The 25656-nt window shown below is 38.4% G+C and overlaps 1 protein-coding gene and 1 pseudogene across 1 annotated transcript in view; one reads left to right on the plus strand and one right to left on the minus strand.

The window, feature by feature from the left end:
* The window catches only part of IL1RAPL1 (interleukin 1 receptor accessory protein like 1), a 749920-nt gene extending 737421 nt beyond the window's left edge, over positions 1 to 12499 (minus strand). The window contains exons 1-2 of the mRNA XM_036304231.1: positions 12367 to 12499; positions 11505 to 11784 (exon numbers count right to left, since the gene is read on the minus strand). Of these exons, the coding sequence (XP_036160124.1) occupies positions 11505 to 11784; positions 12367 to 12499 (413 nt within the window). The remainder of the gene's footprint in view (positions 1 to 11504; positions 11785 to 12366) is intronic.
* A 10649-nt stretch (positions 12500 to 23148) lies between these two features.
* On the plus strand, positions 23149 to 23867 carry LOC118654678 (annotated as a pseudogene).
* The last annotated feature ends 1789 nt before the right edge of the window (positions 23868 to 25656 follow it).

Below are 25656 nucleotides of genomic sequence, written 5' to 3' on the forward strand. Positions count from 1 at the left end.
CCATGTTAGCTGTGGATTTGGCTAATGGGATATTCATAACCATGATGTAAGCAGATGCCTAACAAGTGTTTACACATTCTTAGTCACCACATGAAACTGGCTATCCTGCTACCAGGGAGACAGCTGAAGAGACCACGTGGAGAAAGGGAGGCCCTGAGAATTCATGACGAGACAGGCTCAGCCAAATGTGTATCCTAGTGGTTTCTGGCCTCAAGTGATTATAGGTAAAATCAGGAGAAGAAGCTCCCATCAGAAACCAGCCCATATTATAGAATCAGGTACAAATAAAATGGTTGTTGTTTCAATACCCTTTGTTTTGGGGTGTTTTCCTCTCACAACTGTCTATGGAGCAATGGGGAAAGATAGAATGGGGACAAACATATACTAGATCTTTAAGAAACAACTATTCAAAGAGGCAATGAAAAATGGAATTTTAGATGAAGGACCAAAGAGTGAAAGAGTAAGTAAAATTCACACTTTCACCTACAAACAGCAGGAAGCGTGGTGAGGACATAGCACAAGTTTCCTACAGAGAAAAACACTCTAAATGAGTCTGGAATGAAAGGTTGAAGCTGTTTGTTTTATTTATTTTTAAAGGGGCATGTATGCCAAGCAGTATCTTTAGACTTCATTTTGCTGGGTAATAAAGCCCATCAAAGACTTTTAGGTAGAGAAATGAAATAATCTCTGTGTAGACATATAATTCTGCAGAACTGTGGAATAGTACCAAAATTAGAAACAAGCCCGGCCAGCGTGGCTCAGTGGTTGAACATCAGCCTATGAACCAGGAGGTCACGGTTCGATTCCCGGTCAGGCCACATGCCCAGGTTGTGGGCTTGATCCCCAGTAGGGGGTGTGCAGAAGTCAGCCAATCCATGATTCTCTCTCATCATTGATGTTTCTCTCTCTCTCTCCCTTTCCCTTCCTCTCTCTCTAAAATCAATACAAATATATATATATATATATATATATATATATATATATATATATATATATATACACACACACACACATATGCACACACAGAAACAACCTGGAGGCAGGGAAACCAAGTGAGAAGACATTGCATAAATACAGAGAGTGGACTGACAGTTGTCAGAGGGGAGGGGTTTGACAGCTGTCAGAGGGGAGAGTTTTGGGTGGAAAGGGTAAAGAAATTAAGCTTGGCAGTAACAGAATAAGCATGGAGATGTAGATTACAGCATAGGGAACATAGTTAATAATACCATCATAACTATGTATGGTGCCAGGTGTGTACTTGAAGCAGTGGGGAGACCACTCCGTAAAGTACATGATTTTCTAACCTCTTTGTTGTATGTCTGAAACTAATACAGAATAATATTGGATGTAACTTATAATAGAAAAATAAAGAAGTAAATTTTAAATGTTAATGAAAGACACTGCACTCACCAGGAGAGCAGATATTGGTATAAACAAGAAAGAATAAACTAAAAAGGCATACTTAAGGTAAATTGAACAGGTCTTGGTAACCAATTAATGCAAAGTAAAGAAGATGAAGGAAACAAAGGTAAGTGGCAATTTCCCAGCTGGTGCCCCTGAAATGATGGTGATCCTATTTACTAAGAAAGGGGGAATCATCAGAGGAGGAAATAGATTTGTTGAAGTAGGTATTGAAATAAATTTTGGTACATTGTTGAATTCAATGTGCCTCTTGGACAAACAGGAAAATCAAACTATTAGGTAATTAAACATATACTTCACTAAGTGTAAAGTTTGATTATTTGAGATTTTCCTTGTTTCTTGAGATATGCCTGTAATGCTATGAATTTCACTCTTAGCTTTTGCTGTGTCCCAAAGAATTTTGGTTGTTGTATTCTCATTTTACTTTGTTTCAAGGTATCTTTTAATTTCTTCCTTGATCTCACTGTTAACCCATTCGTTGATTAGTAATATGTTATGTGGTTTTCAGTGTTTTTCTTATGATTGCTTTCTAGTTTCAAACCACTATGTTAAGAGAAGGTGTTTGATATGATTCCAATCTTAAATTTATTGAGACTTGTTTTGTGGCCTAACATGAGGTCTATCCTAGAAATATTCCATATACACTTGAAAGAATGTATATTATGCTGCTTTGGAGTAAAATGCTCTAAAGATATCAATTAAATCTCCAAACAGGACATACCAATGACCAATAGACATATGAAAAGATGCTCAATGTCACAAATCATCAGAAAAATGCAAATTAAAACCACAATGAGTTATCACATCACACCTGTTAGAATAGCTATCATCAATAAATCAATGAACAACAAATGTTGGTTAGGATGTGGAGAAAGGGGAATCCCCATGAACTATTGGTGGGAATGCAGACTGGAGAAGCCACTGTGGAAAGCAGTGTGGAGTTACCTCAAGGAATTAAAAATGGAACTGCCTTCTGACCCAGCAATGGAATTTATCCAAAACACGAATTCAAAAGAATATATGCACCCTTATGTTCATTGCAGCATTATTTACAATAGCCAAGATTTGGAAGCATCCCAAGTGTCTATCAGTAGATGAACAGATTTTAAAAGCTGTGGAACATTTACACAGTGGAATACTACTTGGCCATACTATTTTTTGTGACAGCATGGATGGACCTGGAGAGCATTATTCTAAGTGAAACAAGCCAGTCAGAGAAAGAGAAATTATTCTACTCATATGTGGTATCTAATGGACAAAATGAACTAACAAGCAAAATCTAAGCAGACTCATAGTGAGCAGAATGACAGCTGTTGGAGGTGGGACTGGTGGGGGTGGAGGGACTGAGTAAAAAAGGAAAAAAAAAAGAGAAAAAAATCCCAGACATGGACAAAAGGGTGGTGATTACTAGGGGGAGCTGGATGAGGGGAAGTGGAGGAATGTATAGAGGGGTTAACAGGTGATGAAGACTTGACGTGGGGTGGTGAAAACACAATAGAGTGTGCAGATGATGTATATAGTTTTGTACCTGAAACCTGCAGAATTTTTTTTAATCAGTGTCACCCCAATGAATTTAATGAAAAGGGAAGAAATAAGAAAAGAAAGAGATACCCAGATGACCTGGCAATTTGATGTTCTTTGACTTTCACAACTAAAATTTTAATGAAGTAACAAAGAAGTCATACCCACCCAATTATTTTTTATTTTGGTTATTGTAGTTTTAGTTCCATATTTTCTATTTGTTTCTCTTTTGTAAAATATTACTTCGCTGAGATATTTGCTTTTTTTCATCTGTTTCAAGAGATTTTATAGTTGCTTGCCGAAGTATTTTTATTATGGTTGCTTTAAAATACTTGGGGATATCTGTAATACTTTCAACAATAAAAATTTTAAAAAATAAAATATAAAATCCTTGTCAGATAATCCCATCATCTGTTTCATCTGAGTTGGTATCTGTTGTCTTTTCTCATTCTTGTTCTGATTTTCCTGACTCATGATATGACCAGTTAGTGTTATTTTATTGTGTATCCTGCACATTTTCAATATTATGAGAATTTGAATCCTATTTCATCTTTTTTTTTTCTTTTTAAGCAAGCACAACTCCTGGTGAAATGTCACAGGAGGGCCTTTTGGCTATGTATGCTCAGCTTTCTTCTCAGTCCTGCTGACACATTCCTGGTGAAAGGGCAACATGAACTCATATGGCTTTATGCCTCTGGTGGGGGAATAAGCTCACCCTTGCTGACACCGGGAGGGGAGGTGGGAAATTGGATACCAACTGGCCCTGCCTGCCACCATCTTGTTCTGCCTTGTGGAGGTTGGAAGCTTTGCTCCCTATTGATCCCCACTGGTCCTATGGAAGAGTGAAGCCTAGCAGTGACTATTCCTGATGTACAGTGCCTTACAGATTCTCATTGCTGCCAGGTGTGGGTGGAGGCTCAGATTGCCACTAGACCCCTTTGACACTATTCTTTTGGGTGTGTGTGGATATATACTAGAGGCCTGGTGCACAAATTCGTGATCGGGTGGGGTCCCTTGGCCTGGCCGGTAATTGGGGCCAATTGTGGGGGGCGGGGTGGCCTGCTGGGGGAGGGACCTCAGGAGGTTGGCCCCAGCAGAAAGCTAAGGCATGGCCAATTCCCTGAGGAATCAGGCTCCCTCCTCCCTCCTGTCTGGGTCCGGGGTACAGGTGAACCAGATTCAGGGCTGTCAGGGCCCCAGCAGCTAGGTCCAGGAATTTCACCAGGAATGTGTCAGCAGGACTGAGCAGAAAGCTGAGCATAGCTACTGGCTGGTTGTCCAGTCATTCCAGTTGTTCCGGTCATTCGGTGGTAACAGTCACTTAGGCTTATATACATATATAATTTATTTTGGATAAATACCTAGGAGTAGAATTGCTGGGTCATACAGTAGCTGTATGTATAAGTAAAAAAAAAAAAAAAAAAATTAAAAGACTGCAAACTGTTTTCCATAACATGTGTACCATTTTCCATTCCCACCAACAATACATCTCCATCATTTGTCACTCTTCTTAACTTTAGCCATTTTTAGCTTGTATTTCCCTGATGACAGATGACGCTGAGCATATTTTTTAAAGTTATTTTTTATTGTCGACAGTATTACAGATGTTGTCCATGTCCCCCCTGGAGGCTGGGTGGAGGGGGACACTATTCTTGCAGAGCAATATGCTACTGAGCACACTGGGCAAAGGGTGGAGGATCAGCCCCCACGCAGGTGTGGTGACCCTCTCACAGCAGCGGGTCATATCACTGCTGCCTGCTTCTGCCAGGCAGGGCACAGAATATTGGCTCTGCCAACATCATCTGGCGGGGCGGGACAGGGGGAGGGGGGAATTGGAGCACTGTGGTCATGCCATTCCTCAAGTCCTGAAGTCTCTAGATAATCCTTCTTCCCACCTTTCACAGATTTACAATGCTTGTTTGCTGCATTATATCCAGTGTTTTTTGTTGTAAGGAGGAGAACCTGGAATAATGATTTTACTTCATCTTGGTGGAACCCCACAATATTTAAACTATAATCACAGTATCTAGAACAATTTACTCCACACTTACTTTCTCTTATGGAAACTATTCAAAGGCAAAAAACTTTTTTTTTTAATTTTTGTAATCCTAGCATTAGCATATTACTTAGTGATCAGTAGATATTTGTTAAATGGATGACTAAATAAATGGATTTCGCTAAGTAGCTTTTGATAGATGCTTAATATGTAGTTTAAATGAGAAAACATTATTAAATCTCTAAAGAGAACATCAAGATGAGCCAAAGAACTAGATATTAAGAGAGAACACATTATATGTCATTTGAAAAAAAAGATCTTTTTGTTTTTAGTTTTTGAAGTTTTTTAATGATTTTATTTTTGTAGAAATTTATCAGAAGTATAAATTCTACCTCTAAATACAAATAAGCGTGTTTCTGACTCCATACACATATATACATCCCACTTCACCACACTACACCAGGAGCCAGAGTAGCTCTTAACCTTTTACAGTAGGAGCTCTTGGTTAACCCTAAGAAGGAATACAACAAAGCATAGTAGGCTATCACTGAAGAGGATAAGACTGGCCAAGTCCCACACTGACAGTGCCTTGGCCAGACAGTTTAACATGTAGACATCTACACCCTTTCTGAAGGCAGCTGTCCATCATAAGCAGAAGGCATTTTGGGAAACTGAGGAACAGCAGAGCAGCAGCAGCTATTGCTATAGTTAGTTTGGGAAAGACACACTATCGTTCAGAGCAGGGGTCCTCAAACTTTTTAAACAGGGGGCCAGTTCACTGTCCCTCAGACCGTTGGAGGGCCGGACTATAGTTTAAAAAAAAAAAAAAAAAACTATGAACAAATTCCTATGCACACTGCACATATCTTATTTTGAAGTAAAAAAAACAAAACGGGAACAAATACAATATTTGTATTTGCATGTGGCCTGCGGGCCGTAGTTTGAGGACCCCTGGTTCAGAGAGTGCTGTGATTTTGGATGTGACAGATGGATGGTACGATCAACAGGACTATAGCAGAGCCCAGCCAGCATAGCTCAGTGTTTGAGCATCAACCTAGGAATCAGGAGGTCATGATTCAATTCCCCATCAGGACACATGCCCAGGTTGGGGGCTCGATCCCCTGTGTGGGGTGTGCAGGAGGCAGCCGATCATTGATTTTCTCTCATCATTGATGTTTCTATCTATCTCTCTCCCTCTCCTTTCCTCTCTGAAACCAATATTTTTTTAAAAGGAGGACTACAGCAGAGGAGCCAAAAGGGGCAGGGCACCGATACTGCTGTTCAGAAGGTGATGATGACACTGTGGTAGCACCAGGAATGTCCCGCATGCCATCTGCAGCAACCTAGAGGCCCACAGAGGTAATCTGCAGAGAAACAAGATCCTGAAGCCACTGTTTGGTAGGAACATGAAAATAACAAAATTAAGCAACCGAATTTCCTTGTTGTTAGGAGCTTCAGAGTGCAGTGAAAACATACTGCGGGGGTGGGGGGTGGGGAGAAGTTATAGAACAACAGACTATAATCCAATCTGTGTTTTAAAAACATGTATGCATGTGTTTTCATGTAAATGGATGAGAGAATGTATGTGTGCACGCAGGCACATTTAGATAGACATGCATGTACAGGCATAGAGAAATGTCTGAAAGTATACCAAATTGTCCAAATTGTTTCCAATGCTTATCCTTGGTAGTCAAATAAGACAGATAGAGAGGGGAGCTCTCTCTACTTTTTTTTTTTTAATCCTCACCCAAGGATATTTTCCCATTGATTTTAGAGAGAGCAGAAGAGAGAGGGAAAGACAGAGAAAAATATCAATGTAAGAGAAACACATCGATTTGTTGTCTCCTGCAAGTGCCCTGATCAGGGCCTGGGTCAGGGAGGAGCCTGCAACCAAGGTACATGCCTTTGACCAAAATCAAATCTGGGACCCTTTGGTTTGTAAGCTGATGCACTAACCACTGAGAGAACTGGCCAGGCTCACTCTTCTTAATTATACATATTAAGGTTTGAAATTTTTGGCAGTGGTGGACTTCACTTTCTTTTAGTCATTGTCCATATTTCCTTAAAAATAGATATATACTTTAAAAAGTCAAACGTTATATTTTGCAGCCCCACTTAGTTGTGGAAATTTGAAAAGTCTATTCACATCTGTTTTCTTTATTTTCTAACTCTGCAAAGTGGGCATGCCCTTCTGACCAGGCAGAGATGTGAAGCTCAAACAAAGTGAGGCTTCTGAGGGTGTTCTAGAAAAATAAAATCATTAAAAAAGCAATACAATATAAATATGAGATTGAACTTTTTTCTATTATTTCTGTTGAAAAACCAAGAGTGCACTTGAAATACCCTTGTAGAGGTGGAGAAAAGTTGTTTTTGTGTGTGTGTCTGTGTGTGTGTGTGTGTGTGTGTGTGTGTGTGTGTGTGTTCCATCAATCCATGTGTTGTTGTTTCACACTAAGTAATAAGGGTACTAACACAATGCAGCTTCTTTCCTCAAGGAATTTATGATATATCTTTCAGGAGCTGAGTTTCTTTCTTTTAACTTTTTACTGTGTTTTCATTTTATTCCAGACATCTGACCTGAGTCTGACCAATCAATATTTCTTTTAGTATCATCTGGGAGCATAAGGCAAAAGGCTCAAACATTTTCATGTTATGGGCAGAAACATGTCTAAATGGCAGCGGAGAAGCCACAAAATCTGCAGATACTTTACGAGGCAATATTTTTTTTATTCTATGGGAAATAGGAGGTTGATAAAGGATGTCTATTCAACAGCAAAGCATCCTTTCTATTTTGGAGAATATGTAAGTCCTCAATATATCATTCTTTTAAAAAATATGTTTTTATTGATTTCAGAGAGGAAGCAAGAGGGAGAGAGAGAGAGAAACATCAATGATGAGAGAGAATCATTGATTGGCTGTCTCCTGCACGCCCCCTACTGGGGATTGAGCCCAAAACTTGGGACCCTTTAGTCCGAAGGCCAACACTCCACTGAGTAAAACTGCCTAGGGCTCTGTATCTATATTTTCAGTTCAAGAATGTTATAGAAGTGCAATCATACAGTATATAACTTTTTGGAAATAGATTTTTCACTCAACCTAATTCTGTTGAAATCCATCCAAATTACTGCATATGTTCGTTCTGTAGTTTGTTGTTGTTTATTGGTGAGTAGTGTTCCAAGGTATGGATATTACCACAGTTTTTATTCATTCATTGAAGAACATATGAGAGACACCAGTTAAAGAATTCATAAGACCTTTCTATATTATTTCTTTCAACTGAATAAGAATCTACAAGTGCCTCAAAAATAAAAACTTTAGTAAAAGAATAAGGTGCCACAAACTCAGTATTCTACCCTTTGGGGGGCATTAAAATGCTTACAAGTTCATATGAAACTGCTAACAGGGCACAACTCTGAAGAGGGAGATTACAAAACTAGGAAGTCAAGAGCGCAGGAAAATTTTATTTTTTAGAAAGCAAATGTATTTTTTAGTGGCAATAAAGAAAAAGAAAATATGTTTTTACGTGGCTCCCTTTCATTCACTTTTTCACGCAAAAAATAAAAATTCCATAAGGATAAAAATAGAGTAAAAAGCCAGTTTCTGTGGAGCAAAGAATTATGAGGTATTATTCTGTCCAAACATAGATACAAAGAGAAGAGAGTAGGAAAGTTCTTATGCATTGTACTGAGAGTAGTCTTAGGCGTTTCCATTATTTAAAACATATAATTGTAAATATTTAGGTGTGAATGCAAATTAGCTGTACATGAAGCAGCTTATTATAACTTTTTCATTGATAAGTTTAATACCCAGAACACTTATCAAAAGGACTAGAAATTTTAAGAAACTAAAATATTTAAACTTCCAAAATATTCTTTGAACGTGGATTATTTAAAAACTCATGGTGACAGTTTTGTGGCCCGATAACTAACAATGTGCCAAAATGTCAGTGACTGAACTAACAGCCCTAGACTCCCTTAACATCAACACCAAGCCATGCTATCTAAACTGTGATTTATAATTTTTAGTATCACTTTCCTAATTGAAAAAAAGAGCCATATCTACACTAGCTTCAAAGTACCTGGAATATTTGAATTTCAGTGATAAACGTATCTTTTCTGTGATTATTACTTTCTCTAGAACTCCACTTGACACATAAACTTTAAGGTGTTTGTCTTTTAGTTTCACCTTCCATTAAAACATAGACATACCCATAGGCATGTTTTTTGAAACTTTCGATCTTTCATTCCTTATTGCAATTATAAATTGAGGAACATTTTAATGCAATTTCTTAGAGCATTGGATCATAGTGTATATGTAAACACATCAAAGATTTGCAACCTCTGTGCTTTAAGAATTCATATTACTAATGTGAACACATTTTTCCTCATCAATGACACATAATGAAATTAAATGTTAGACTATGGAGATTCAGCTCAATTCTAATCTCAGATAAATGAGGACACACATTTTCTTCTCTTGAAAAATCACCTCTACACATGCATGAACAATCAGAAATAATGATTTTTTAAAGAATCACAGCAGATGTGAATTTAAATCAAATTAGTATTAGTCAAGTGAGAACAGCCAGTCCAAACAGTAATCTTAACTGTACTACTGTGGCAATTATTTATCAATGTCCCTATAAAGTCTCTACTTCTAATAATAGTTATGTTTGAGCATACAAAGCTTGGTGTACCTGAAGGGAAAGAATAAGAGTCACCAAAGAAATGATGAATTTGTTGTTTCACAATCCAGTCCACTTTTTCCCCAAGCACAATTTTACTTGCATTCATTTATATTTTCCAAAATTAACCTAAATGTATTTTGCCAGCGTTAAAAAGATAAATTTATGTTTAACATTTTTATGTGGCTTTGACCTATATGAATGTCCTAACACACCTGTAGCCATGAAACGGCGTAAAGTTAATTCTTACAAGTAACAACGAGGTGGAGGCACAGTCCTTATGTCAGAGGAGTAATAGGTGCCAATGAGAATTTCAAAAGTGGATGTCGAATGCTGATTTGAAAAATACATTAGGTGAGCCTGGCTAGCGTGGCTCAGTGGATGACCATGGACCCAGGAACCAAGAGGTCACTGGTTTGATTCCAGGTCAGGGCACATGCCCAGGTGGAGGGCTCAATCCCCAGTAGGGGGCGTGCAGGAGGCAACCAATTAATGATTCTCTCTCATCATTGATGTTTCTATCTCTCCCTCTCCCTCCCTCTCTGAAATCAATAAAAATCTGTTTTAAAAAGATACACTAGGTGATCCTGAGAGTCTCCAAATTGAGAATTAACTAAATTAACTTTGGTTTTTTATCTCTTAATGAACCTAATAATTTCTGCCAACTTAAGTAGATACCCAGATGGTATCTCTTTTCTCCATAAGCCAAAAATAATGTCTTAATATAAATTTTAATCACATCTTTCTAAGATTTAGGAAGACAAAGGAATAGATTTAAACAGATCCTTTATATGCCTATAACCTGCTTTGACAATGTTCTTATCATTTAATGCAGCAATTTTCAACTAGTGTGATGCCAGAATTTTTAAAACATGTAATACCTGACTATTTAGTCAGGAGCACTGACCTATTTCCCTTTAGATTGTCAAACAGAAAAAAATGACAAGAGCCAACACAATAGCCACCCGGTGTGAATGAATCAAACTAACACCTATTTTTTGTCAGATTGACAAAACATTTATTTTTGGTGTGCAGCAGAATTGTAGAAATTAGTTTATGTGTGCCATGAGATGAAAAAGGTTGAAAATTGCTGGTCTAATGCCACCCACAATCATTTGTGCCAGCTGTGATTCACAATCCATGCAGGGCTAACTTCTTAAACTGAGATTTTTTAACTCCTCATGTGTTACATAGATACTGTTTCAATGTATTATTATTAAATGAACTACATGTCTCCTCTGAAAGCAGACAAAGATGTGTGGCTGTGTGATGAGTTTCTTTGGGGACAAGGGCACAGACTTTGTTATTAACTTTTGAATTGGCCCTGAGGGACCTGGGTAAATGGTTGTATTGACGCAGCACTTTCAGTTAAGAAAATGATCTGGAACACAGCCTTTGTATTCATATTCCCTAAGATGCCAATGCTGCCTGCCTATTCCTGCGCACAACACACATTACCTAAATCATCTCTGCAGATGTGTGCGAACCAGAGCTATCTGTGCTCTATCTGTCTGTGAAGGGCAATAACAAAACGTTACAACCCATTTAGCAATAAACCATGCATCCTTCCTGCAAGTCTTTGCTTGCATTTGATTTGCAACATTTCACCTCCTCTATAAATTTTACTTCATAGTCTTTAGTAATTTCTGGCAACATAAGTAGATACCCGGATGGTATCTCTTTTCTCCATAAGTCAGAAATAATGTCTCAATATAAATTCCAATCCCATCTTTTGAAGATTTAGATTCTAAATTTTAGAAAGCAGCAACACACACAAATATTGAGACAATACCTTAGGTGAAAGGCATAGCAGCAAAATTTAAGTCTAAGAAAGCGACATGTGATTTGATTGAGTCAGCAGTAGTATAATTAAATGGATACCTGATGACACAGGCATAAAGACCACTGTCCTGGAGTAACGTTGGCCGGAACCAAATGGAGTCTTCTTCCTTGCTCATTCTACTTCCATCAAAGGCTATTGGCTCTTCAAAGTCTCCAGGACCAGAGCTTTTATACCACATCAAACTGAGTCCAGCGCTTTGGGCTAGGGAGTAATTTGCTCTGATATAACCATAAAAGAGTGCACACTTGATTCGAACAGGTTCTCCGACCAAAACTTGATATTTCTTGATGTCGATAGACCAATCGGTGCATCCGTCAGCTAAAAACAAGAGAGAGAGAGAGAGAGAGAGAGAGAGAGAGAGAGAGAGAGAGAGACAGAACGCATTAGAGGAAGATTTAAGAATTACTTCATTCATTCATTATTCATTCAACAAATATATATTGAACACCCAAATTGGACTAGATTCTATTCTAGGCACAGAGGATTCAGCCATGGATAAAACTCAGAATGACACTGAAAGTAATTTACCATGCTGACAAACAACATATTCGTCACTCAGCTTGCCTCTGCTGGTCTTTATTCTCAGTTTAGAGCAGTGTGGTGGTTGTTGATTTATTGCCTTTCTACTGTACATCCCCCTATTCACCCTTTTTGGACTGTTCTTTGAAAGTGGACCCGGACCCTGGAAACTTCTGTTAGCTGCCACTGAAGCGCTGTTGGTAGAGGGTGCTGAAGAGACATTGCGGCAGCAAAGGGTTCTGCTCCCTGGTCCAAGTGTGTTTCCTAGGAGGGCTTTTGCCGAGGGCAAGGCTTCTCCAGCACCCGATTCCTGCACTCAGTGCCAAGCAGCCAGCAGCTTGGCCATTTTGTATCATAGCCTCATGTAAGACACTTTCCCACAAACGGCTTTCCCAGGTGCTTTAGAGGAGGAGTGCTTGTCAAGTTCCAGAGGGCAGATTTGCAAGTTCGGCCAGTGTGGCACTTCAGTGATGTGGGAGCCCTGACCAGAGGACACTGGAGGTTCAAGGCCCATGCGCCGTCCCCATGCATGCAAGCAATGACACAGCAGTATTACTATGTTAAAGGCCCCTTTGGCCTATGCATGCACGAGGCAGTGACCCAGCAGCAGCACTATATGTACTTTGCAAGCACACCCTTATGTAACCTGTTTATATTAATGTAGCACTAAAGTCACTAATTAGCACGAGGCCTCTTTCAATTGAGCATGTATATAAGATGCCACTGACCAGCCAGTTGTTGGCTGCTTTGTTCATAATAAACATGTCCCACCTACCTACTGTACCTTGTGTGTTCTTCCAATTTCCTACACCCAGAAGTGTCAAGTCCCTGGCTGAGGAACCTGCACTACCCAACACTACCCAGGTCAACTGCTTGGGAGGCACCTATGCTCACCACTATACTACCAACCATTCAGTAAGCCATTCACTTTCCCAGTAAGGTTTGGATCTCACTCTGGAGTTCAGAAGATAGGGGCTTTTCCTTGGATGCTGTGTATCAGCCATAGGATTAAGAGCAACCTTTATTCTTTTGAATTCTCTTTTGCTATAGACTGAATGTTTGTGTCCTCCTAAAAGTCATACCTTGAAGCTCTAACCCTGAATGCGATAGTACTTGGAGGAGGGGGTCTTAGGGAGATAGGTATGTTTAAATGAAATTATGAGGCCAGAACCCTCATGAAAGAATTAGTGCTGTTAGAAGAGATATCAGCACTTCCTCTCCCTCATCTTTTCTTCCCTCCATTCCCCTGCCCTTCAGGTGCTCATAGAGGAAAGTTCTGTGAGCACAGTGTAAGGGTGGCCATCTGTAAACCAGAAATAGGGCTCTTACCAGAAACCAAATCAGCTAGCACATTCACCTTGGAAATCTCAGCCCCCAGAGCTGTGGGAAATATATTCCTGCTATGTAAGCCACATAGTCTATGGTATTTTGTATGATAACCTGAGAAGACTAATAGGTCTTTTTCACTAGCCAATCCTTCATTATGCCAATATCTTGTTACATTTAATAATCTCTCTATATATAAGGCTAATATGCAAAGTGTCCCCTGGGGAGTTCAACCAGGAGACCAGGAGTTCAATTGCTGGCTACGATGTGAACTGACCACCAGGGGGCGGTGCAGAACATGGCAGGTGACCAGCTGTGGCTGCAGGGCACTGAGGGAGCAAGGGAAGGAGGAGGCGGGAGCTGGGGAGGCAGGGAGGCAGGGAACCTGATCGGCCCTGATCGCCAGCCAGGCCTAGGGACCCTACCAGTGCACGAATTTCATGCACTAGGCCTCTAGTTCTTTATAAAAACTTTTCTTATTAAAATTAGTGTGTGGTGTTTGTCTCTGATTGGATCCACACTGATAAAATCAGGAATAAATGTTTTATAGCCAAATAAGGCAGAAATATAACAAAAGTGGGTCAAGCTCCGGTAGTGGTTTCACAGCAAGAGGCAGAGGTAAATGGGCACTTTGGTCTGATTTCTGGAAGCATCCGGGGGGAAGTATAAAGTAGGAACCATGGTGGGAAATGTGGCTGATGGTGGTTCGGATCAGTTGGGCTTTCTTTGTTATCTGAAAGCATCATTTTCCAAATGGCATTTTGACATTTTTATCACCCTTCCCCCTGTGGGTGCACAAGCGCATGCACACGCTCCGCCCTTCCCCCCAACACACACACAAAACAGGTCCCCACTGGTTAGGTATATCACTATTAACATAATCATAGAGAAGTTGTGAATTTCCTGCTTAGAGAGGGCACTTGCCCAATACTTAGCAAGATAATCAATGTGACAGTTCATAGAATACAAATGCCAAGCCAAAGGCAAAAACCAAGAAAAGAGGACCTCTAATAGCAGTAGCATCTGAGTATAGCAGGCAGAGTTTAACTCACTAAAGATTAAAAAAGAGGACAGGCCGAGGCCGGTTTTGCTCAGTGGATAGAGCGTCGGCCTGTGGACTGAAAGGTCCCAGGTTCGATTCCGGTTAGGGGCATGTACCTGGGTTGCGGGCACATCCCCAGTAGGAGATGTGCAGGAGGCAGCCGGTCGATGTTTCTCTCTCATCGATGTTTCTGACTCTCTATCTCTCTCCCTTCCTCTCTGTAAAAAATCAATAAAATATATTAAAAAAAAAAGAGGACAGGATGAATAATGTAGAATTTGAGAGAAGAGAAATTATCAAGATGAAAAGGAAGATGTACATTAGAACAAAGAAGGCACATAATCCATTGAATTATCTGTTTCTTATCTTAAAATAAGATCTAACACCTAATGAGCATTTAACTATAGCTGAGTTTACAAATTTTCATTTACCCTCCACTAAAACATCTATTAAGGCTTTTCAGTTCATTGTTCCCTCCATTTCTCACTAACCAACTGCATGCCTTCCTCCCTACCCTCCTTCAAGTATTACCTCCTCAGAGAGGCCTTTTCTAACTGCCTTGTCTGAAATACAAGCTTCCTGTTCTGGTTACTTGATCCAGATTCTACATTAATATTTTTTCATAGGACTTAATGCTATCTGATGTTACACTATGCACCTACTTTTTTTTTTTTCTTTCTGTCGTACCAACAGAATGTAAGCCCCTTGAGGTCAAGGACTTTGTCCTTCTAACTCACTTCTTTTTTTTTATTGATTTCAGAGGGAAGAGAGAGGAAGAGATAGATAGAAACATCAAAGATGAGAGAGAATGACTAATCAGCTGCCACCTGCATATATTCCTAGCCATGTGCCCTGACCAGGAATTGAACCGTGACCTCTTGGTTCATAGGACAACGTTCAACCACTGAGCCACACCAGTCGGGCCTAACTCACTTCTTTAGCTCCAGTGCTTGGAACTATGCTGCTAACCAGCTCAACACACATTTACTAATTGAAAAATGAATGATTAAGTAAATTAACTGTTTCAACTGAAGAAACTCAATGAAAGCTAATAAGTGGAAGTCCTGGGATTCTCACCCAGCTATGTCTGACTCTAGAATTCATTCTCCCTACCGTCACAGTACAGTTTCCTGATAAAGTTATTATCAACTTCACAATTATTCTTTAATTTAGTTAAAGTACTAAACTTTTGTGTAAGATCCCTAGTAAATGTATGTATTTGATACCATCTAGAGCCGTGATTGGAAAACTGAAGCTCGCGAGCCACATGTGGCTCTTTGGCCCCTTGAGTGTGGCTCTTCCACAAAATACCACAAAATACCACATACGGGCACGCACGTACAGTGCTATTGAAACTTCGTGGCCTGTGCGCAGAAGTTGGTATTTTGTGGAAGAGCCACACTCAAGGGGCCAAAGAGCCGCATGTGGCTTGCGAGCCGCAGTTTGCCGAGCCAGTTTGCCGACCACTGGAGAGAAAAGGTACTGGAAGCTTGGTGGACATCAGCTATGTCTAAGTCATTGCCATCATACCTGTCAATGCTGCAGAGTTGGCACACCACATTAAATAGGATAGCATAACTGTACACAAGCAGAGATGTCAAAGTTATATAATTACATGTGGCATTTATTAACGAAATTTCGTACCTTTGACCCATTACATGAAATTAATCCTTGGTGAGATTTTATTTTAAAAAGTTATAATTCTGGTGATAAGCATTGTCTTGTTTTACCAGTATCTGAATTACAATACAATTCTAGAATCAAATAACAGGTCATCTGCCACAGAGGATATCGCTGCCAGTGAAAAAGGCAGAAACACTTTTAAAGTAGCAGTATCAATAGATAAAGTTACTCAAACTCTCAGAAGATTTGTAAGAGAAAGTAAAATTCTTGAAGTGAAAGGCAAAAATATTTAGTCTAAAAAATTCTAAAATGTTAGCAACAAATTAGTTCAAGACACATACTGTCAGCTTTCAGAGGGGATAGGGGTAGGCGGGGCTGGATGAAAGAAGGTATAAAGATTAGCCAAAAACATATATGCATAACCAATGGACACAGACAACAGTATAGTGATGGCCAGAGGGAGGGGGGCGGGAGGGCTGGGTGGAGGTGGGCAAAGGAGGGGAAAATGGGTCATCTTCAATAGTGTCAGTAATAAAAATAAAATTACAAAAATAAAATGGAGAATTGTGTTGGGAATAGACAGAGATATTAATACATACTTTTGGAATATGCTTACTGAGGAAAGTGTTGAAATAAAACCATAAATATTCTGGAAATTAGAGTTATTCAGTACTTAACTATCAATCAAGAAAAAGGTTTCAAACAGCTCACAGTTACATGCCAAGAAAAGGCAGGGGTGAAGTGAAGAAATAACAGCACCTTTGATATAAGATACAGTTTATGTTCATTTAATGTGAAAATAAGTGTAGGATTATGGCTTAGAAACTTTTACTACCATTAGACTAAATGAATGATGTTCAAAATAAACTATACAATTATTATAACATTGTAATTTTTTTGGGGAAAAATGGAAATAATATAAAGAATAATTCAAGATATTTTCAAATGATTTAGATAAATATCTAAATAAATTATGGATACATTGCCTTTTCCAATAATTAAATTAAAACATTTAATTAAATGAAATAAGTGATGACTGATATTTTTCCTTTCTTAACATTTTGTATCATTTGTGCAATTTCTGTGTGTATCACTTTTTTTCCTAAGTCATTTGAAAATAAGTTAAAGCAAAGACAATGACATTTCACCCCTAAATACTTCAGTATTCATGTCCCTATGAATAAAGACATTTTTCTTATATAGAAACAAAATATTTTTTTAATCTTGTGGGACAAATCTTAAGATAGCAGGACATATCTTTAAGATCTCAAATCTTGCCCTGGCCAGTGTGGTTCACTTGGCTGACCATCATACCATGCACCAAAAGGTTGCAGGTTCTATTCCTGGTCAGGACACATGACTGGGCTGCAGGCTTAATCCCTGATAGGGGGCATGCAGGAGGCAGTGGATCAATGTTTCACTGCCACATCAACCTTTCTCTCTTTTTCTTCCTTCTTCTCTCTCTATAAAACAATTAAAGACAATAGGGTGGCCTTCACTGGGTTGGCTCAGTGGATAGAGCTTTGGTCTGTGGACTACAGGGTCCCGGGTTTGATTCCAGTCAAGGGAAAATACCCAGGTTGCGGGCTCAATCCCTAGTAGGGGGTGTACAGGAGGAGGCTGATCAATGATTCTCTCATCATTGATGTTTCTACCTCTCTCTTCCTCTCTGAAATCAATAAAAAATGTTTTTAAAAAAGACTCATATTGGCGTTGAATTTTTATTTTCTTAATGTTTAAAAGTGATATGAGAAATAGCTTAACACTGTGCCTGGAAGCTAGTGGATATTCTCGTCTCCATTCTCATATTGAAAAGGAGGAGGAAAAGCTCCAGTGTTTGGGTAAACATAAGCAAATGCACATTGTACAAGAAAATATGAATTGTTTTTTGGGGGGTGTTGTTGTTATTCTGGGAAAAATGAATTGATAACACCTTGACACATATGGTCTATCTTTTTAAAATGCCACAATTTCTATTTACTTTCAGTAATTTTTTCATTCTTGTAATTATTTTGGGTTCTCTAATATACACATTTATTAGCATGTATCATATTAATTAGTACTTGCTTTCATATATTTCATTCATCATTTTAATGCTAGAACTTTGAGGACTAAGATTTACCATATATCTTTGTCTATATATATTATGTATGTATCTATCTACTGACCTATCATCATCCATCTAACTAAATCTATATCCAATTATATATCTATAGTTATTCCCTATCTATTTGCTTTACCATTTTGATGGACTGAATAGATGTTCATTTAAATTGGTATTGAAAATGTGTATCTTGGCTATTAGTACAACCACTCATAACATTTTTATAGGTATTTTTAACCTTACTAATTTTGGAAAAAATTAACTATGCATTTTTCCCTTTTTATAACATTGCAAAGCAATACATTTTTGTTACTCAGAATAATTATATTCCACAGAACTGCACATAGTTGAGAACTCAGTAAATTTTTATTGATTTGTTAAACCTAATGCACTCTGTTTTACATTCATTGGACATACTATTATGGTATTTATTTAGTTCATGTATACTGCCACAAAAACCCTCTCTGTGGACAACAAAATGGATAAGGGCATGAGCCTACGGATAGGTCAAAAAACATTGCCAGCTTCAGGCCTTTTATACCGTTGGACACTTATTGGACACTGGATTAAATATCAACATGATGAGCAACAGACCACAGAGGTGATCTAATTTAATCTCTTTCACATTTCAGAGGCATCTCACAGGGAAAGGCCTGTTCGAGGACAGGAGACCTACCCAGCAAATTGATCCTTTAAAGAGAGAGTTTCAGTGCTTACGGCACATATTGGCTTTCATTTTGTGTTAGAGCACAGACCAGAACAGAATTTTATTTTTAAAGATTGCAAGTTATAAAAGGTTTTAAACTGTAAGAACAATTCCAAATGGGAGATCGTTACCAGCAATGAACACATAAAATAATAATGTATCATAGTTCAAATCCTGTTTCAGTGTAATTCCACATATGTCATTGACCACCTACTATATGCAACTCACTGTTCTACAACAAAGATTATTGACAGTAGTGTTAACCTTGAGGAGATCATCTTTTAGTAGCAAAAGGCTGGAGAAATTCCAAGAGTAAAAACAGCATTGAAGGAAACACAGAGTAAGAGGTTTGTTCTATTTTAACCCATTTCTGTTTTCGCTTTTACGAATAAACTAATGGAACAGAAATCTGACTGGGGCGATGGATTAATAAAGAGATTGAATACGAATTGTGCCTCAATTCAAATTTTGATAATCAGGAAGATAAAATTCCAAGGCAATTGGGTATTTCAGTTAGAAAGAATAGTAAAAGGTAAGGTTCTAAAATGGTGGAATGGGGTGGGGAGAAGAATGTAACCAGATGAAAATAAGAACAGAAAGGTGGGTTTGCAAAACACCATGCCAAGAAACTTGAACTTAGCCCCATAGCCCAGTAGTTTACAATTTTAATATACATCAGAATCATTTGGAGGAGTTGTTAAAAGACAGATTGGTTGGCTCCACCATCAGAGTTTCAGGTTCAGAAAGTGTTGATTGGTACCTAAGAATCAGCATTTCTAAAAAGTTCCCCGGTGATGATTCTGGATGACACTCTTCAGAAGAACTGCTCTTATCAATGTAGACAGGAGGAAATGTCTGTGAAGAAAGTGGTATTATCTGATCTAAATTTTTGAAAGATCATTCTAGTGGCAATATCAAGAATGGATTAGACAGCTGGGAGCAGGGAGACCACTTAGAAAGTTCTTAAAATGGTAGAACTGAAGGAAAAAGTAGCAAAGGGTATGAAAAGGAAATATGGGGGGAAATTATAGAGTCAGAACTAACAGGAATGGAGAGAGAGATCAGATGAGAGAGATGAGGAAGGGGGAGTCAAGGATGACTTTGAGGTTTCAAACCAGGATTCCCAAGAGAATCATAACATCATTAATGGAAATATGGAGCAGAAGTGGGGTCCTGGTGGCAGGTGTAATGTTTGGTTGGGGTAGAAAACTCCTTCATCATCTTACAACCCTTCTCCTGCCTTTATTGTAGGTGTTTATACAGCATAACATTGTTGCTTGTGTTGTCTGGTCTGTGCAACAAAAGCACTTCTGTGTGTTTCTTTTTCATTTTATGAGCTCGGCTGGGCATTCAAGTCCTCTAAAATTAGAGAAAAATTCAATGGAAATGAAAATTAAGTGTGTTGTATATTTTAATATGCATTTTATTTCTCAAGAATAATATCACACAGAATAATTGTCTATTTGGTTAAATTCTTGCAGAGATTATGGGGGATTAAACACAGTTTGTGCATTGCTCTTTCAAGTGAATTTCTGAGAATTAAAAAAAAGTTAGAGCCATTTTTTTTGGTGATGTTGAGTCTATTTTTTACCACTGTAGAAGAGGTCTCATGAAAACACACAATATGCAGTACACATATCAGCTTTACACACAACTATTTTGGCATTCACCTGCATTTTTTTGTACAATCATATCTATTATGATGGTTTACCATTCTTGTCATAGATGTAAAAATAACATTCATTTTATTTGTGCAGAATGCTTTCATTTACGTAGTATTTTCATAAACATTATCAAACTTAAGCAAGAAAAAGTGTGTCAATGAATTCACAAAAAAGTCACAGGGAAGTTTTTGTGTCTTTTCATGTTTAAAGAGTCAAGAACACGAAAAAAACAAAACAAAACAAAACAAAACAAAAAACAACAATAAAAACAAGTATAGAAGGTTTCCTTGGACTTTAAACTCTACTTTCCAGAGATTTTGTTGACATGCTTTCAGTACTCCTTAAATAATCATAGCAAGTAGAAATATATGTTTAGAAAATATTGTTACATTGATTCAGACTTCGTTGTTCTCGATTTTGATCTTTCCTGCCTTTGAGAGTGCAGCCTCTAGGTGTGGGACAAATTTGTGTACATTTGTGAGGGCTGGATCAGTTTGAGAGGATATGCTTCTGTGAAACAATTATATTGAACAGTTGATAATATGGACATCTACTAAATTCCAAGAAAATTTAAGTTGTTTTAGTGTTACTTAGCAATTAAAAGACCCTCAAGTACTGGCTTAAGTGAGATAATCTTCATAGCCTATTTATTAATACTGACTAAACTCAAAATTAGATAAATCTTCTGGCCTAACAGATGCTACCAAATGATAACATTTATTACTTACTTATTGTTATTTCCATAAAACTTTAAATTTTCAGGGAGTGGCATTTTGCTTTTTATACAGTTACTGAGGAACATATAATTTTTCATGATTCATCCAGCTCAATATCCTTTCTTTGGCTGCTTTATCAAAAAGCTGTAACTAGGTTCCATTATATACCCTAGACTCTTAGTAGTCACATCATGACCCTTTCCTTTCATATGTTTCAAACAGAAAATGTCTGAAATTAGGGAAGGAAGGAATGATTTTATAGTATTTAGTGTGAATCACCTCTGAAAGGAGGCATTCATTGATTCATTCTTTATTTCAACAAATATTTAAGGGCAATTTGCTATAGCTAGGTATTTCTGGGGCTTGAATAAAACATTTGATAACATCTATATATATAAAACCCTAATATGCAAAAAGGCCGAACGGTGGAACAACTGAACAACCGAACAACTGGTTGCTATAATGTGTGCTGACCACCAGGGCGCACGTGCGGAACATGGTGAGCATTGGCCGCAGCAGGATGGTGGAGCAAGTGAGCGGGGGTGCCAGGCCAAGGCGGGGCGCTGGTTGTTGTCATCGGGGCGAGCCTCTGGTGGTTACTGAAAATCTTTGCTCCCGTGTGCCACGGTCCCCCCCAGCACTCGCACCCGCTGCTGGAGCCCGGTGCTGGTCCTGATCACTTGGTGCCGTTGGTGGGTTCGAGTGGCAGCTGCCAGCCCTGATTGCCCCTCAGGGCTTCCCCACCTCCCCCTGCTCCTAAGGGGCAATCGGGACAGCAGCCGCAGCTTGCACTCACTGCTGGAGCTGGCGCCAATTGCTTCGTGCTGTCAGCGGGTGCAAGTGGGGCTGGCGCCATCAGCCTTTCAAGGTGCACAAATTCGTGCACTGGGCCCCTAGTTACTGCATATGACATTAAGCAGGGTTCCCTTCCTCTATATTAAACTTACAGCTTACCTTGTTCTCACTGTGTTGTCAGGAGCAAGATGGGACATTTGTCTCAAACCTTATTTTATTCTTTCAATCTGATATTCATGGGTATTTTCAAAGCTAAACAAGGCAGTGTTGTGTGCTCCTTTTAGCAATCATTCATTAAGGTGCTTTAAAAATATTTCTTCTTTTATTACTCTCTAGTTCTCAAAGGCAAGTTCTTGTCTTTGTATTTTTTTTCATTTTTTTAAATATGTATATATTTTGACAATATTACAGATCTTTTCTTTTTATTTAACATGAAGGGTCACACTGGTCTATATAGATACCCACTTGGGTGCCTTGCAATTATGAGACATAAATATTTATTGTGAAATGTATAAAGCCTATGCATTATCTTTCTTTATTTCCATTACTGTGCCATGAAATAGCCAACCATATATTCTTTTATTCCATAAGGTAGGAAATACTGAATAATTTAAGAGCTTGGAAATTTCAGAACTTCATTCAGTGGAGTAGTTCTAGTCCCTGATCTCTATTCTAATATGCTGCCAGTTATTGCAAGTCATAATAGCACAATACAGGGCCCACAATGACTATCACTCACTCAGTTGTTTCCTAGAATGGCTTCGGGGTATGAAGTAAACTATACTACATCACCATCCTCATAATGAGATCTTACTGCTGGATAAACAAGCTCCCCGCAGGCCCTACCTGCTGATAGGACCCAATGAACCCAATATTTAACACTTCACAGAGGCTCCTCCCTGCCATTCTTCAATATTTCATGCATCACTTTCAAAAGAAAAATTGATGTAAAGAAGTAGAAAATTGAGGTACTGACTCCTGGGTCCCGTGCTATAACCTGGCTTAGTAACAAAACTCAATTCAACATCTGGGTTCGGTGAGATAACAGAAGTTTCAAAGTTCCCAAGAATATTGTGGAAATCTGAGGGCCTTGGTTCTGTGGTGGCGTGTGACTGTCAGGTGCCAGCGAACTTGTGTTGGCTCTCAAAATCCCCATGTAGCTGCTGCCGCCTTCTACTGCCCTCACCATGTTCCTCACCTGGTCTGAGTACGACAGGGGTGTGAATACTTTTTTCCCCGGAAGGAAGATTATTTTAAGTGGAATATGCCATTGAGGCTATCAAACTTGGTTCTACAGCCATTGGGATCCAGACATGGGGGTGTGCCTAGCTGTGGAGAAGAGAATTACCTCCCCACTCATGGAGCCAGGCAGCATTGAGAAAATTGTAGAGATTGATACTCACATAGATTGTGCCATGAGTGGGCTAATTGCTGATGCTAAGACTTTAATTGATAAAGCCAGAGTGGAGACACAGAACCATTGGGTCACCTATAATAAGCCAATGATGGTGGAGAGTGTGACCCAGGCTGTGTCCAATCTGGCTCTATAGTCTGGAAAGGAAGATGCAAATCCAGGTGCCATGGCTCTTCGCTTTGGAGTAGCACTGTTATTTTGAGGAGCTGATGAGAAAGGTTCTCAGCTGTTTCACATGGACCCATCTGGGACCTTTGTACAGTGTGATGCTCAATTGGCTCTGCTTCAGAGGGTGCCCAAAACTCCTTGCAAGAAGTTTACCACAAGTCGATGACTCTGAAAGAAGCCATCAAATCCTCACTCATTATCCTCAAACAAGCAATGGAGGAGAAATTGAATGCAACTAACATAGAGCTAGCCACTGTGCAGCCTGGCCAGAATTTCTGCACATTCACAAAGGAAGCACTTGAGGAGGTCATCAAGGACATTTAAGGAAGTCTGGTCCTCAGAGATTCTCTGGGACAATTTCAATTTTCCTGGTAGCCCTTAACTTTTATGTCCAACTTCTAGTCCTTGGAAAATCTGCAGCGTATGTGCTTTGATGATGTCTGTACATAAAAGCAGTTCCGAAATAAAGAAAAATAAAAAAATAAAAGATTGTGGAAATCTAAATTCTTATTCTATCTGACCAATTTACACATGGCCTTTGGTAAAACCAGTCTGCCCAAAGAAATGACTGAAACAAAATCAGTGCTTGTTCATTTGCTTGAAATATTCATTAAAAATATTGAGTCAGTCAGAGAAAGGTAAGTATCACATGATCTCACTCATATGTAGAATCTAATAAACAACATAAACTGATGAACAAAAATATATCCAGAAACATAGAAGCATCAAACAGACTGTTGAACCTCAGAGGGAAGGCAGGGGATGGTGGGTGGGTGGGAAGAGATCAACCAATGAACTTGTATGCATATATGCATAGCCCATGGACACAGACAATAGGGTGGTGGGCAGGGACTTGCTGGAAGAGGTCAACGGGGGATAAAGGGGGAAATATGCAATACTTTCAACAATAAAGATTAAAAAAAACATTTAGTGATGTAAAAAATGAAAACTTTTAGCAACAAAATCAATTTGATCTCCATATAAACTAGCTTGTACATTCTCCAAAAGGAGATAAAATATATATATTCAAAACTTAATTCTCTAATACAGATTCTCTTTGTGGCTATAATGAATGCAGTAAAATGACTATTCTAACATGAATGCCTAGATATTTGTGATCTGATTATACTATATATACAAATTATTTTCTCTGATATATAAGTATAATTTATACCCCATTCCACTTCTATATTGTGGAAAGTGCTTAATAAAGCTGTTCTTCCTTCAGGGTTCTACTTTGCTAGTTGATTATTATAAAATATAATAAAAAGTGCCAAGTTAAGTAACAAAATAAAAATTTCAACAACCCAAAATAAATTTAACACACTTTGGGGTCAATACAACCTTATTTATAATTTGTATATCTAACATTAATATATAAGTCACATATCTGAAAAAAAGATTGCATTGCAGTTAATTTCTAATTGAAGACCTTTGATTTACAAACACATTAATTCATGATTATTTAAACTTCTCTAGATAATTTAAAATTTTACAGCTAAGACTCCATTAAATATACTTTTAACAAAAGGTATAGATAATAGAGAAAAACAATGAAACCAAAAGCTGGTTCTTTGAAAGGATCAATAAAATCGATAATGCTTTAACAAGGCTAACCGAGAAACAGAATTTGATGAAAACGACAGTGTAATAATTATCTAAACTAGTTTATATTTTATAAATAGGTACATGTACAATAATTGAGGATCTAGCTGCTGAGATCAGTACATTTTGTCAATGCTTAGGTCAATGTTATATAATTACATTTATTCTTAAAATTATAAATCTATATAAAATAAATATTATATTCACACACTTTTAGGGGTCTATTACTGAATATCTACTGGAACCAAAACAAAAGAAAACAAGATATCCTAAGTCTTTCCTTGTGTTTTCCCCATGTCCACTTCTATGAATGCTCACTTAGAGAAGAAACTACAACCTACTTCATTCTACATCACAGATGGCTTCACAACTTTCATAGATGAACAGCCTCATCAATCTTCTCCCAATTTTTGAGTTCCCCGATGTTTCACTACTGGAAAAGTGTGCCAGTCAAAAAATGCAGGTATACAAAATACAAACACATATTCCAGAGACTGTGGGGAGAATA

Source organism: Myotis myotis, unplaced genomic scaffold, assembly GCF_014108235.1.
Source record: "Myotis myotis isolate mMyoMyo1 unplaced genomic scaffold, mMyoMyo1.p scaffold_m19_p_4, whole genome shotgun sequence".
NCBI lineage: Eukaryota > Metazoa > Chordata > Mammalia > Chiroptera > Vespertilionidae > Myotis > Myotis myotis.